General features: G+C 41.6%; 1 protein-coding gene across 1 annotated transcript in view; it reads left to right on the forward strand.

Moving 5' to 3' along the window:
• PTK2 (protein tyrosine kinase 2) overlaps positions 1 to 15,741 on the forward strand; it is a 192,888-nt gene that overhangs the window by 90,303 nt on the left and 86,844 nt on the right. Inside the window, 2 exon segments of the mRNA NM_001075250.2 lie at positions 8,677 to 8,756; positions 9,749 to 9,811. Coding sequence (NP_001068718.2) covers positions 8,677 to 8,756; positions 9,749 to 9,811 — 143 coding nt within the window.

A 15,741-nucleotide genomic window follows, 5' to 3' on the forward strand; every position in this document is an offset into this window, starting at 1 on the left:
CCTAATAATTAGTCTAGTCCCAGGTGGCTCAGATGGTAAAGAATCTGCCTGCAATGCAGGAGACCTGAGTTCAGTCCCTGGGTCGGGAAGATCCTGAGAATTCTTTTGTTTCATGTATGCTTTTATAATGTCCTAACAAGTACCTGTGATTTACAGGAAAATAGAAGCTAATGCCCCTTTCCTGTGTTGATGGCCGGTGTTACTGCTCATCTCGGCCCGTGGATCAGGCTTAACTGATGCTACGTGGGGCTAGGTAGATGTGCCGAAATTACCAAGATGGAAGAAAAAAGAAAAACGCTATGATTTGTCGGAACTAATGAATTGGCAAGAATACCAAGAGCTTTAAATAGATTCAGATTTGTATGTGACACCATTGACATTGACAGTTTTGTAAGTTAAGTTGCATACTGGCAGTTTCATAAGATTGGAACTAATAATTCCACTTCGGAGGATTCATTCTAAAGAAATAAGATGCACCTGTGTGCGTATGTACAAGGGTGCTCGTGGGCACATGTCAGTAACAAACAGGAAATTGGGACCGTTGTGTGAGCTGTGCTGACTCTTATTCACAGTGGCGTGTTTTCTTGCATGTGTTTTATGAACCTGGTATTTTGTTGAACTTCACGTGTGGGAATCTTTAGGGTCTACACTGGGAAATAGTGAACACTTCTGAGTGTTTTTTGTTATTGTGTTTTAAAAGAATTCAGTTTATTTCAGTTCAGTTCATTCGCTCAGTCATGCCTGACTCTTTCTGACCCCATGGACTGCAGCACACCAGCCCTCTCTGTCCATCCCAGAGCTTACTCAGACTCATGTCCATTGAGTCGGTGATGCCATCCAACCATCTCATCCTCTGTCATCCCCTTCTCCTCCCACCTTCAATCTTTCCCAGCATCAGGGTCTTTTCAAATGAGTCAGTTCTTCATATCAGGTAGCCAAATTATTGGTGTTTCAGCTTCAACATCAGTCCTTCCAGTGAGTATTTAGGACTGATCTCCTATAGGGTGGATTGGTTGGATCTCTTTACTGTCCAAGGGACTCTCAAGAGTCTTCTCCAACACCAGAGTTCAAAAGCATCAGTGCTTTGGCATTCCGCTTTCTTTATAGTCCAACTCTCACATCCATGCATGACCATTGGAAAAACCATAGCCTTGACTAGATGGCCCTTTGTTTGCAAAGTAATGTCTCTGCTTTTTAATATGCTGTCTAGTTTGGTCATGGATTTTCTTCCAAGGAGCAAGCATCTCTTAATTTCATGGCTGCAGTCATCATCTGCAGTGATTTTGGAGCCCCCCAAAATAAAGTCTGTCACTGTTTCCACTGTTTCCCTATCTATTTACCATGAAGTGATGGGACCAGATGCCATGATCTTAGTTTTCTGAAAGCTGAGCTTTAAGCTAACTTTTTCACTCTCCTCTTTCACTTTCATCAAGAGGCTTTTTAGTTCTTCTTCACTTTGTGCCATAAGGGTGGTGTCATCTGGATATCTCAGGTTATTGATATTTCTCCTGGCAATCTTGATTCCAGCTTGTGCTTCATCCAGCCCAGCGTTTCTCATGATGTACTCTGCATATAAGTTAAATAAGCAGGGTGACAATATACAGGCTTGACGAACTCCTTTCCTGATTTGGAACTAGTCTGTTGTTCCATGTCCAGTTCTAACGATTGCTTCCTGACCTGCATACAGGTTTCTCAAGAGGCAGGTCAGGTGGTCTGGTTTTTCTTTATCATTTATTATTATTTTGGCTCTTTTATCAGAATAGAAAGAAAAGAATTATGTTAAGATTTTCTCTGTATCAGTTCCATCCCATGAAAGAGAAAGAAAGCTTATAATAAACTACTGTAATTTTATTATTCCTGTTTTGAAGCCTTGCCCAAGCCCCTGCTCATCACGCCCCTTATTTTGGGTGGAGTCGTGAGGAAAGCGACGTGTCAGTGGACGTAGAGTGCCGCTTTCCTGGTGGGAGATCAGTCTGTGGATGCACACGGTTACATTTAAAGATGTCCTAAACGTGACTACAAGTGAGACATATCACAAATGAGCCACTGTGTGCTTTGACCCATTTTAGAACATTCTGAAAGATATTAATCAGCACACTCTAAAAATAAACTAGAATCTTGTTATAACCCTGTTCACTGTAGAGCAGGAGTCTGAAAAAATAAGTTTTCTTGGCTGCATGGCATGGCATATGGGATCTTAGTTGCCCGACCAGGGGTCAAGCTCATGCCCCTGCGCTGGAAGTGTGGATGCCGAACCCCGCCAGAGATTCTCTGATTTTTTTATTGTTTATTCCTAAACAAATAATTTTTTGATGCCAAAGCTGATGACTTATTATAAAGCACGAAAGTATGTTTTGCCTTGAATTTGAGTTTTTCCTTTGCCACATAACATTTTATTCTTCTTTATCTCTCTGACTTGTTAAAAGTGTATTTGACTGGCAACCTTTTGCAAATTGTGGTGGCCATTAGTTTGAAGGGCCATGTCCCTGTTCGGTCAAGAAGTTGTTATATTAACTAGGTTTGCATCAACAATGCTGATGTCATGTCGGACCCATTTGGCACCGCTGACACTTTGAGCTTCTGAGATGCCTGCGTCTGTTGTCACTGTTTCTTCCTACAAGTATGTTAAGATTTAAAATGAGTGTATCCATTTAGTGGCTCTTAGAAAACATTAAAGGTAACAGAACTCGTGGCTTATTTGGCAAGAAGAGTTGCAGTGGGAAGCTTTATGGTAATTTTATGGTTTAGAACCTAAACTGCAGAAAGGTGTGAGGGGCCAAGACACACTTGTTTTGTTGATCAACCTTTCTGATATTTTTACTCCAATTTTTAGTTTTTACACATTTTTATTCAGATAATTATCAGAAATGATTTTGTTAACTGTACTTTCTTGGCTGTAAAGCTTTCTGTCAGTTAAAACATTTTGAAATGGCAGCTGCAAGTGGGAAATTTTATTTTAAAACGTGAAATGTTCAATGTGGCAATTATCAGCTGTCCTGTTCCAGAAAGAAGTTAAAATTAAATAGAAGTCTAAGTCTGACTCATTAGAAGATGTATTTTCTGTACGTCTTTAAGTAGATTTAATAACGTACATTTTTTCCCTATTTTTCCACTCCTGTTTTTGGTGATTAACAAAGTTTTATCATTGTCGTTAGGTAAACTCTGTCATGCTTATATTGGGTTGGCCAAAAGGTTCATTTGGTTTTTTCCATAAGATGGCTCTAGTACCACTTAGTAGTGTTTAACTTCATTCAAAAAAGTTTTGTTATGTTATATGTGACAGCTATCATATCAGCATGCATTTAAAAAAAGATAACCAAATTGGTGAATTTTTGTGTACCCATTTTAATATTGAATATAGAAGAAAAAAACAACATTTTCAGCATGTTATGCTTTATTATTTCAAGAAAGGTAAAAATGCAACTGAAGTGCAGAAAAAAATTTGTTCAGTGTCTGGAGAAGATGCTGTGGCTGATTGAACGTGTCACAAGTGGCTTGTGAAGTTTCTTGCTAGAGGTTTCTCGCTGGACAGTGCTCCACGGTCGAGTAGACCAGTTGAAGTTGATGGTGATTAAATCAAGACATTATTTGAGAGCAATCAATGTTATACCACATGGGAGTTAGCTAGCATACTCAAAATATCCAAATCAAGCATTTAAAGTCAGTTGTACCAGCTCAGTTACGTTCATCACTTTGTGTTCGGGTTCGTTCGGGTTCCACATAAATTAAGCAAAAGTAACCTCCTTGACCGTATTTCCACGTGCAGTTCTCTCCGTGTAATGAAAGTGTTCCATTTTTAAAACAAATTGTGATGGGTGATGAAAAGTAGACACTGTACAATAATGTGGAATGGACAAGATCATGGGGCATGCGCAGTGAAACATCATCAACCACACTAAAGGCCAGTCTTCATCTAAAGAAGGTGATGTTTTATATATGGTGGAATTAGAAGGGAGTCTTCTATTATGGGCTTCTTCTAGAAAACCAAATAATTAATTCCAACAAGTACTACTCCTAGTTAGACCAACTGAAAGCAGCATTGGACAAAAAGCAACCAGAATTAGTCAACAGAAAATGCATAATCTTCCATCAGGGTAACACAAGACTGCGTGTTTCTTAATGACCAGGCAAAAACTGTTACAACTTGGCTGGAAGTTCTCATTCATCTGCCGTATTCACCAGACATTGCATTTCCATTGATTTCCATTTATTTCAGTCTTTACAAAATTCCCTTATTGGAAAAAATTTTAATTCCCTGAAAGACTGTAAAAGGCACCTGGAACAGTTCTTTGCACAAAAAGGTAAAAAGTTTTGGGAAGATGGAATTATGAAGGTGCTTGAAAAACGGCACAAGTTTGTGAAATAAAAGGGTGAATATGCTGTTCAATGAAGTTCTTGGTGAGAATGAAAATGTTTCTTTTAGTTTTAGTTTAAAACTGAAGCACTTTTTTGGCCAACCCAATACTATTCAACCCATATTTTTTTGTGTATCTTCTCTATATAAGACTTTACAAATAGGAAGCAGAAATGATTATTCGATCAGTCACTCTTCCCTGCTGGTATTTTTAGCTTGCCTTTAAACGACTACCTATTATTAATAAATGCTATGTGAAATGACTTAGTGAGTTGTTGAAAAAGCATTTGACTTATAAGATAGCATAATTCTTTATATATTTTTTAAGCTTATGTATTGAAGAGAAAGATCAAAGAATTTGTTTTAGTTGAGAACTGCCTTTGAGTTCCTTTGTACGCAGACTCTCCACCCTTCGAACTGGAAGAACACAGGGAGGAGTGCTTGACGGTCGAGCCAACTTGGCTGACGACCTGGGATCTCTCAGGTGGCGTAGCCTATGAATGGTGATGTGCAGCAGGCAGTGATGGTTCTCTGCACGTTGGTCTGCCCTCGGCCCCATCTTCTTTATACACGCCACTGAGGACTTTCAGGTCTGTGTGATAAATTCATGTAGCTGACAAAGCATTCAGAAGAGACCAAAATAAGACCAAAAAAAATCTCATGAGGTAGCCAAAGCATTGATGTGGTGCATGAAATAAATCATGGAGTAATTTAGGATTAGATGGAGAAGGCAATGGCACCCCACTCCAGTACTCTTGCCTGAAAAATCCCATGGACGGAGGAGCCTGGTAGGCTGCAATCCATGGGGTCGCTAAGAGTCGGACACGACTGAGCGACTTCACTTTCACTTTTCACTTTCATGCATTGGAGAAGGAAATGGCAACCCAGTCCAGTGTTCTTGCCTGGAGAATCCCAGGGACGGGGGAGCCTGGTGGGCTGCCGTCTATGGGGTCGCACAGAGGCGGACACGACTGAAGTGACTTAGCATAGCATAGGATTAGAATTTTTTATTAGTAATGTGAGAGGTTTTTATAGTAAAACCTGTGCTTAATAAGATGAAAAAGCTCATGAATGTAAATATAATACTTGCCCACAGAAGGAAGTCCAGATACATCCTGTTTTTTAAGTAGGAAATTGACATCAACATGGAAACAATTTAATACAGTAAACAACTTTGAAAGGTCTTTGCTTGGAAAAAACTTGCAAATTTGCTGGATTTGGAGTTCGTAAACAGTAGTAATCCGTGGTATAAGAGGAGAACACGATGGAAAGCAAGGGGTAAGATGGAGTGGGAGATCGTGTGAAGCCATTGTGTTAGACTCTGGGCTAACGGGGCGATGCGCTGTGGTCCTCACTGGTCATTAATCTTCCTTCTGGTGGAGAATGTCTGCACTTTCTCAGAGTTCACAAGGAGGTGTAGGTACACACTGCAGCTTGAGTAGTGAGGGTCAGTGGATGGGTTTTGAGTTTTAACTTTAATGCTTGCTGTGTGACCTTGAGTACATTAATTTTGAGTAATTAAGTTTTCTGGTCTTCATGTATAAAATAGGACCAAAGCCTGTCTTAAGAAAGAGTCATTGTACAGACTACAAATAATGAATCTAAAACAGCGTACTACCTAGCCCCTGAATATAACACAGTACCTCTGCTGTCACCGTCAGTCTTCTTAGGCCCTTTCTAAGGCTCTAAATTGGGGATTATAGTACTGTCCTGCTCACAGTGATGCTCTGAAGATTAAATGAGAGTCATACATAAGTCTATCTGACGTGGCAATGAGTATCTTTACTCGAAGCAAGTATATATCACACACATGTAAATCTTCAATGAATTGCACTTATTTCACAAAAGAAAGCAATGAATTCTGCCGGTAGTTAGTAGGAGATGAAAGTTAGTCAAGAAATGCTTTGTAAAGAAATGAGCACTGAGTGTTAAAAACCCTACGTCTTGCAGAAAATTTCACGAGCACACAGCATCAGGTCGTGATGTGCACAGTGGTTCAGAGAACACACCCTCTGGAGCTGAGGAAGGGGGAGGCTCTTCTGAGATGGCTCATTCCACGTGGATCAGCACGCCTTGCAGAGAACACAGACTCAAACGGACCTCAGGCCGTGGGCACGCAGCTCTCAGTCAAGAGTAGTAGGTCATTGCTGTAGGAAAAACAACTCTCAGAAGTTTCAAGTCATGTTTGTACATAAAGGGGTTTTCCATAAAGATGGTTGAAGTAATTTTCCCTGTTTTTTTTCCAACTAATATGAGTGTGCTTTTGATGAATGAATAAAACATGTGATTACACTTTCCCACCTTTGAATAGCGTTTGAAAGTCCTAGTAATTTATCTTAAGGCAGTTTTGTAACCGTGTGTTTTCTTCAGCGTGCAGTTGATGCTCTGCTGTGGTTGCTTCCAGGTCTGCACCAAACCGTAAACTGAGAGCCCAGTGAACACGTTGCTCTGAACAACTGTGGTGTCTCTCTAACTCACATAGATACTGTTTTTATCTCTTCATTTTTTTGTGTTCAGTAATAAAACTCTTTATGAATTCAGACTTATTTTTTGCTGTATAGAAGAAGCCAGCTGAAGTGTAAATAGAGTGATTCTAGAATCAAAGCTTTTTACTTACTTTAGTGAGATGTTGAGTAATTCATTTCCATTGATTCATTCCATTGAATCATAGTAGGCATCATTAAGTGCCTGCTATGTATAAGGAACAGAAATGATCAATGCTTGTAACTCTTTCATGGAAAATAGCATTCACACACAGAGGTATCCACATCCCAGTTTGATGACTTTATTCTTTCATTCATGGGTTCTCTCTTCAGTCAGTCAGTATTTCTCGACTACCCAGGTGTGGGTGCTAAGGCAGAAAACAGAGCAGAGGTTTCAGAAGAAATGGTGTTTAGATCAGAGCCAGGTGGCTGCCTGCTGCTGGCTGAGTGGGCCTCGCTCCCGTCCTGGGAGAAGGCGTGAGTAGGTGAGCACAGCCGCCCCTCAGGTTCTAGGTGCTGGAGCTTTAAAGAGAAGACTTTCATTTTATCTTTAAGAAAGGGATGTGGCAGGTTGACTGGAGAAAATACGCATCTGTGTGTTGCCAAGCTTCATGGGCAGGCATCGCAGAGCTTCCAGGCAGTTTCTGGTGCCATTTGAGGTCTGTCATCATGAATTTAAAGCCAAACACACAGCAGGGCTTCTCTAGTTGCTCAGCAGTAAGTGTGCAGAGGGAGAGGGCGGTGGGCTTCAGTGTTTGCTGTTTTTACCAAGGAGTTAAAGTGAAGGGGTAAGGGAGATTGGGGAGCTGGGGGTCTTCTCAAGGGGACTTATCATGATGAACTGTCAGTACGAAGTGGACGGAGTAGTTAACTGGGGAGTAGAAATCTTTTGAGCAGGTGAACTGACAGGCTGGGTAGCAGTCGTAGAGGAAGAGGATCTTTGGAATTTTTCCTAGAGCAGAGATCAGCACTCTTTTTTTTCTGGAAAGGGCCAGAGGTGAATGTTTTAGGATTGAGGCTCAAGAGGCAAAGTAGAGGGTATCCTGAAATACTTGTGTAACGAGACAAGACTGATTTACACTGAGTTCTGTACTGGTGATATTCATAATTTAATAATGGAGTGCAGTTTTTTGTAAGATAGGCCTACTAACGAGAAGAACGAGTTCCTTGTGAGGGGAGAAGTAACATTTCACTTAACTGAGGTTCAAAATGAGTGCTCTCTGCCATCAAAGTCAGTTGCAGATGTTGGTCTCCTGATGCTCGTCTGTGAGATTTTACGTGTCTCATCTTTGAAAATACTTTCACACTGATAAGCACCCTCAGATACTGACCTCAGTCCCTCATAGTCATTGCTCGGAAGACAGCTGTCACTTTCTGTTAGAGCCTTCTCTTTATGTCCCACTTCAAGCACCAGGTTCACAAGTTACAGTTGATGGTTAGGTGGAAGCATGTCAGTTGCAGGATTCAGTGGATTTTGAAACAGTGTCAGATTTCCTTGCTCCTGTGTTGAGGTCCAGAAATGCTGCTGGGGCTGCAGTCTGAGTTCAGAAAATTTGAACACAAGTTTGCATGGAAAGGGACCTTCAACAACATGAGAGGGTACAGAGAACCGCTTGATGTTCCGTGATTCGGATGACGTTCAAGTGCTCATGGGTGATAAAAGTTCTTCATAATAGAAGACTGACTCACTGTTCTCTACATTGCTCATTGTACACCCAGCGTCAGGGGTCATTATGGACACAGTGCGTATGAAGTGTGGGGACGATGCCCGCACACATTTACTAGGTCTGCAGCATACTCTTACAGTGACACTGTTGTACCCATTCCTTTCTGTTGTAGGTGAAGAGCGATTATATGTTAGAGATCGCTGACCAAGTGGACCAGGACATTGCACTGAAGTTGGGTTGTCTAGAAATACGGTAAGAAGATGACTAGACATCAAGGTCTTTATTCAGCAATGTTTTCCTTTATTTCTAGGTATTTTCCTTTTCCTCGTGAAGATTATCAATAAAATACTGAATAAAAACTTTGGTAAAATTTAAGAATATTCTGAATTAGGTTAAGTTGCTAATTCTAGAATCTTTTAAGATGATATTTCATGATAGTTAGAATGGAATGATAAGAGCACAAGTGTGTAAGCAAGTCTAAGGCTGAGCTCCCCAGGAGAACCTTTTGTGATGAAGGAAGTGTCTGAGATCCCCGTGCCAGCCACTAGCTGAGGCGGACACTGAGTACTCAGACGTGCAGCTTTACTGCTTTAAACTTGAACGTGAACCATCACCTGCGTCTAATGGCTACCATTGTGGGGAATGGGAAGCTGAGAATGCATTTCTTATTTCTGTTAGCATTTGTCATGTATTCTGTGCCACCATGTTAAACTTTGAATAAAAGAATATTTCTACCTTTGTCAGCTATGATTTTAATTAAAATTTACCCCAGGCTGCCACTTTAAGATGAGTTGGTTAAATTAGCTAAAACTTGATTATGTGTACTCAAAACAGTGATACTTTTCCCAGGAGATCCCTATTTTTTATATTGTATAAAGTTATGAAATAACAGTTCCTGTAAGACCCACAGATCATTAAGTATAAGTGTCAGCAGCTTCATGAACATTTGTTTTCAACCTTAATTATATATCCCAGGGGTGGCGGGGGGGAGCGGGGCGGAAGCCGTCTCTCACTGGTCTCCTTTACAGTTTTCTCTTGGAAAGCGAACTTGGACCCTTTCCTTCAGTGTGTTAGCTGATTGCTGCTGCCTAATGGAGGACGAGTAATGTGGAGACTCAAGTCTATTGTTTCCTGGTAGTTTACTGTCAGAATGTTTGTGACTGAGCTGCGCAGTAGTTTTTAGTCATTTAACATCGCAGATGCTCTCCACGCAGATCTGTGAGTGTCTCTCTTCTCTGCTTCAGGCGATCGTACTGGGAGATGCGCGGCAACGCCCTGGAAAAGAAGTCTAACTACGAAGTGCTGGAGTAAGTGTGGCGTTAGGTCTGCCCGTGCATGTTCAGAGCTGAGTCGTTTTTCAGACTTAGATTTTACTAGTTTATCTTTACTTAAAAAAAAATCTATTCTTGAATTCTTGATGACATTAATCATTAATTGGGTTAGCGAACATTAAATTTGTTGATAAATGTCTTAAGACTTGTTAACAAGTCTTTGGCTTGTTAACACGTAAATAATAAACTTTTCTGTCTCTGTAGATTTAACCATATTGGGATGGAGTTTCACTTCTAATTTATACTGAATTATTATTTATAGTCTCTAAGTTTATTAAGTTTGTTTTTCTTTTTTGCTTAGTTAAAATATGGGAGTTATTTGTTGCTCGTGTATCAGAGTATTTAGGATAACTGAACGTTTTTCCAGTAGTGAAATTAGTGGGCATTAGACTGTTAGATTGTTTAAAATGCATAAAGGACAAAGTGGGGCTTATGTCTTGGGAAGCTGAAAGTTCTGCAAATTGTCTGTTGATAATTAATTCAGCAAAAATTTTTGGTATTTGTTATTTCCAGTTTTATTTTCATTAGCGATGGTGCAGCTTTTTGCCAGCACCTTTTCCGGCCATATTATTACTGAAATTCTTGTGCTGTTTGGAGGATGTTACTGCAGTGAAGTGAAAGGCTGTCCATAAGACTTGACATGGCAGGTCAGCCAAGCTGTGTCACACTGTGAAAATGTAATCTGCCATCATTTTGGAAACAAGGTTTTACAGGGGAGATATGCTCATTTAAAATAAAAGTAGCAGTGAATGTTTGGGGAACTAGTCTTGAGCAGATAGAACCGTGTGAGATGATAGCTTGTGGTAGTAGCTGGGATAGTTATCTTGCAGTGCCTTTTTTGTATCAGTTGTGACAAATGAGTTAGCACCCCGAGCAGTTTGTCTTGTTTTAGTTGGAATTCATCACTTGACTTCTGAACCTAATATATTAACATTGTGTACTAAATATTTGTGGTTGTGTGTTTATGGATACACATGTCCCATATGTTCTGCCTCTTAACAAATTAAATAAGGACAGATAAGGATTGTGCTGTTTATTTCTTCAAGCTTTTCATGCCAGCCATTTTGTGTTCTGTATCTGACAGTGACTTTGGGGGGCTGGACTGTCTCGATCTGCTTCCTGAAGCCCCCAGGTGGCTGCTGAGGGGGCTCCAGCGGCGGTGGGGATGGGGGCTTCCGGTGAGAGCCAGGGCATGAGTGGCACAACTGGACGTCCCGGTGCCTGCTCAGCCCTGGCGCCGCATCCCCTCCTGTGGCTGCCTTCCGCCCCCAGCTCTGTGGGGTGTCAGGAGGAGCCCTGCGGCCTGCTTGTGTCACTGTGTTGGCTGGACTCTGTCTTGTAGCTCAGCCTGTCTTCTAATAAAAGGACCCTTTTTCTTAAAGCACATTTTTTAGAATTTCTTTTTTAATGTGTCTTTGGAGGTGAAATTCTGCTTTTGTCATCTTGTCATTTCCTTTATTTTGCCTTGTTCTTGGAGGGTAGCTTTACTCTATTCACAGTTCAGTTGCTCAGTCGTGTCAAACTGTTTGGAACCCCATGGACTGCAGCATGCCAGGCTTCCTTGACCATCACCAACTCCTGGAGCTTGCTAAAACTTTTGTCCATCCAGTCAGTGATACCATCCAACCATCTCATCCTCTGTCATCCCCTTCTGCTCCCCCCTTCAGTCTTTCCCAGCATCATGGTTTTTTCAAATGAGTCAGTTCTTCGCATCAGGTGGCCAAAGTATTAAGAGTTTCAGCTTCAGCATCAGTCCTTCCAATGAATATTCAGGACTGATTTCCTTTAGGATGGACTAGTTGGATCTCCTTGCAGTCGAAGGGACTCTCAAAAGTCTTCTCCAGCACCACAGTTTAAAAGCATCAATTCTTCAGCACTCCGCTTTCTGTATAGTCCAACTCTCACATCCATACGTGACCACTGGAAAAACCACAGCTTTGACTAGATGGCCCTTTGTTGGCAAAGTAATGTCTCTGCTTTTTAATATGCTCTGTAAGTGGGTCATAACTTTTCTTCCAGGGAGCAAGCGTCTTTTAATTTCATGGCTGCCATCACCATCTGCCGTGAATTTGGAGCCCCCCAAAATAAATTCTGTCATTGTTTCCATTGTTTCCCCATCTATTTGCCATGAAGTGATGGGACCAGATGCCATGATCTTAGTTTTCTGAATGTTGAGTTTTAAGCCAACTTTTTCACTCTCCTCTTTCACTTTCATCAAGAGGCTTTTTAGTTCTCCTTCACTTTCTGCTATAAGGGTGGTGTCATCTGCATGTCTGAGGTTATTGATATTTCTCCCGGCAATCTTGATTCCAGCTTGTGCTTCGTCCAGTCCAGCATTTCTCATGATGGTACTCTGCATATAAGTTAAATAAGGAGGGTGACAGTATACAGGCTTGACATGCTCCTTTCCCGATTTGGAACCAGTCTGTTGTTCCCTGTCCAGTTCTAACTGTTGTTTCTTGACCTTCATACAGATTTCTTAGGAGGCAGGTCAGGTGGTCTCTTGAAGAATTTTCCACAGCCACAGAGTCAAAGGCTTTGGCAGAGTCAATAAAGCAGATGTTTTTCTGGAACTCTCTTGCTTTTTCAATGATCCAGTGGATGTTGGCAATTTTATCTCTGGTTCCTCTGGCTTTTCTAAATCCAACTTGAACATGTGGAAGTTCATGGTTCACGTATTGCTGAAGCCTGGCTTGGAGAATTTTGAGCATTACTTTACTAGCATGTGAGATGAGTGCAATTGTGTGGTAGTTTGAGCATTCTTTGGCATTGCCTTTCTTTGAGTTTGGAAGAAAACTGACCTTTTCCAGGCCTGTGGCCACGGCTGTTTTCCAAATTTGCCGGGATGTTGAGTGCAGGCCTTTCACAGCGTCATCACTCTGTTTGCAACTCTAGTCTAACTGTGGTCTTTCCTCTGTTCTGTCTTCTGCTGTGGCCGTTGAAAGGCCCGTGCAAGGCTGTGGTCACGGTGAGGCCGGGGGTGGTGCTCTGTGCTCGCTGAGGCAGTCCTGCCCGGGGATGGGTAGCCAGGCGTCTGGCCGGTCGGCACCGTCCTTTCTACTGTGTTTGTTAGTAGCCTGGAGCCACTTAGAAGTGTGAATGTTTTTTCTCGGTATGGAAAAGAATTATACAGGAGTGCAGAATGTTACTTGTTCTTTATTAGTTTATTCTGGGTTCTCTTTTTCCTTACCCATAAGGAGAAAAACTGAAATAGTCCATATAGCTTCTTGGTTTCTGCCAGAAAATTTATGGACTATCTCAGTAATTTATAACATAGTGAACCTTCAACTTTACCACATTTCAAAATAGCTATTTTCAATTATGCAAAAAAAATCAGCCCAACTTTGGAGAGTGGGAAATGTAAAACTTTCTGTACTTTTTCTTTAAATCATCCAGAGAGTTAATCAGTGTTTTTTTCTATGTCTTTCCCACTCTGGAAGAACCATGGTGCCTTTTCTGTAGGCAGAGGGGAACCCCAGCTCCCAACCCCAAAACTTGGCCTCCTGGGGTCTCACAGTGCAAGGGCGCATTCTGGAGTGCACACAGATGGTTCTTTTACTTATGTCTCTTATAAATCACAGACAGGAGTCAGATGGGATGTGTTAAGAAAAATGTTTTGTTATCTAGCTGAAAAATGGCATTGCTAACGATGACAGATGAAACCAAAATAAGCTAATAATACAGTGTTAGAATTATGGTTCCTAATGTAACATTGTAGAAGGAAGACTTACGTACCGATGATTCTTCTCCACAGTACAGAATTGTACTGTGCAAGTATTTTAAGTAAATCACGTAACTTTTCAGTTCTGCTCATTTCCTTATGAAGTGGTTTGCTCTTTAAAGAAAGGTGTCTTGCTGTAGTTGTTGGTGTGACTGTCTCTCCTCTGTTAGAGTAAGCTGTGTTGATGTAGGGAGCTCCTGGTGTTTCTGGCACTTTGCAGAATATTAAATATTCTGTTGCTATTTCCTCAGTGAATTGATTTAAAATTAGCTGAGGTTGATTCTAATGGTGCGTTGCTTTCATTTCTTTTTTAATTGTCCTTCTTGTCATTGGTGATCTAATGCTTTCTTTAGTTGGCTGTGATAATATATTGATGAAGGGAAAGCTCACAGATTTGGCATGAATTGATTGACAGTGGCTTAACCAGGATAGAAGGTTATTTCTCTTTGTGCCAGGCAATCAGTGTTCCTTATCACCAGGGCGCCAGGCCCCTTGAATCTTGCCAGCCATCCATCATCCATAGATGCCACCTGGTAGCCTAGGGTGAGAGGTTTGTTAGGAAGCAACGACAGTTTCTCCTAAACTTAGAGAATTTTAACATTTATCCATTTGTAAAAGACTGTAAGGTATCGTTTTAGAGGTTAAGGGACCTTAGTAGTATTCTTAATGATACTCAATTCTTGAGAGTTTGGGGATGAGGATAAGATAGGGATACTGTATGATAATCTGCATTACAGTTATATTTTAAAGTTGATTTTGGTTTGCTTTTTTGCCTGAGCTTTAAATCTAAGAGGAATGATGTCCACAAAGTATTAATTAAAGCAACAGACAAGGTCTGAATCTTCTCAGAAGTAGTGCCAAAGGAGAAACAAATTAATTCCTTGACATGAGAATTCATTTATAATAAGCTTAATGGCTTCCCTCATAGCTCAGTCGGTAAAGAATCCGCCTGCAATGCAGGAGACCCCAGTTCGCTCCCTGGGTCGGGAAGAACCCCTGGAGAAGGGAAAGGCTACCCACTCCAGTGTTCTGGCCTGGAGAATTCCACGGACTGTACAGTCCACGGGGATGCAAAGAGTTGGATACGACTGAGCGACTTTCAATTTCACTTTCACTTAATATGTGTGAATAAGGTTTTTCCAGCCTTGGGCCTCCCAAAGCTGGCCCTGGCCTTCCTCGTCTCCATGCATCAGCCTTCCCCGTCCCCATGCATCAGCCTTCCCCTATCACCTTTTCCTGAGCACTGCTTTGCATCCAGAGCACCTCCCGAGTCTGCTGTCCACTCACCCACCTGCCTGTGTCCCCGGTTCTTCCCCATTCCGCTCGCGGCAGCATTAGGTCACACCTGCCTCTGCTCAAGACCACGGCTGGTCAGGCACGTAGACCAGACTCTCACCAGACAGCAGGGGCAACCGTGGTATTTCCAGAGGAGAGGAAGCTGCCCCCATAGGGTTCTAGGTCCCTAACACCTCCTCGTTCCTCTCAGCACCACTGTTGTCAGTAGGAGTTAGTGGGCCCCATGTTACACGTAGGTGTCACCTGAGGTCGACAGGCATTAAGTCACAGCCCTTAAGATCCACCAGGCATTAAGATCCATCCTTCTGCAAAGCCGAAATTCCAGGGCAGAACTCTCTGCATAAAGCAAGTCCCTGACAAGGGAAACAGGGAAGAAAATGCTCTGTGGTGTTAGTTTATCTTTTATGTGCTTATTTTGCCACTTCCCATAGTGATTAGCTCCGAAATCCTTAGAATGCTAAGTTCCTGTCTTGTTAGGAGGCAGCAAGAGAGGGAAGAACTGGGTGGACACTTTCCCCTTGTTCATATCTGAGAAGATAAGAAGGGGAAGTTATAAGCAAGAGTGATTAGAAGAATGGCAAGCCAAGAGTTATGTGAATTTGCTGATTAGTAAAACCAGTAAACAGTGTGTCATGGGAGCTGAGCAAGGATTTTGTAAGGATGTGCTAAACATCGTCATCGCCATCATCGTCATAGAATAATAAAAGGATATGAGATCTGAGACCAGGACTTAGCAAGGAGTTCGCTGGTTTAGGTTCTAACTAGTAGAGTGTGAAATAGGGGATTAAAATGTTTGGATATGCAGTCAACCACATAAATTCTGACTTGTTTTCTGTGGTTTTGTTTGTAGTACCTGCTCACTTATAGTTAAGGGTGAAGTCATCCTTGT

Source organism: Bos taurus, chromosome 14 (assembly GCF_002263795.3).
Source record: "Bos taurus isolate L1 Dominette 01449 registration number 42190680 breed Hereford chromosome 14, ARS-UCD2.0, whole genome shotgun sequence".
Classification (NCBI taxonomy): Eukaryota; Metazoa; Chordata; class Mammalia; order Artiodactyla; family Bovidae; genus Bos; species Bos taurus.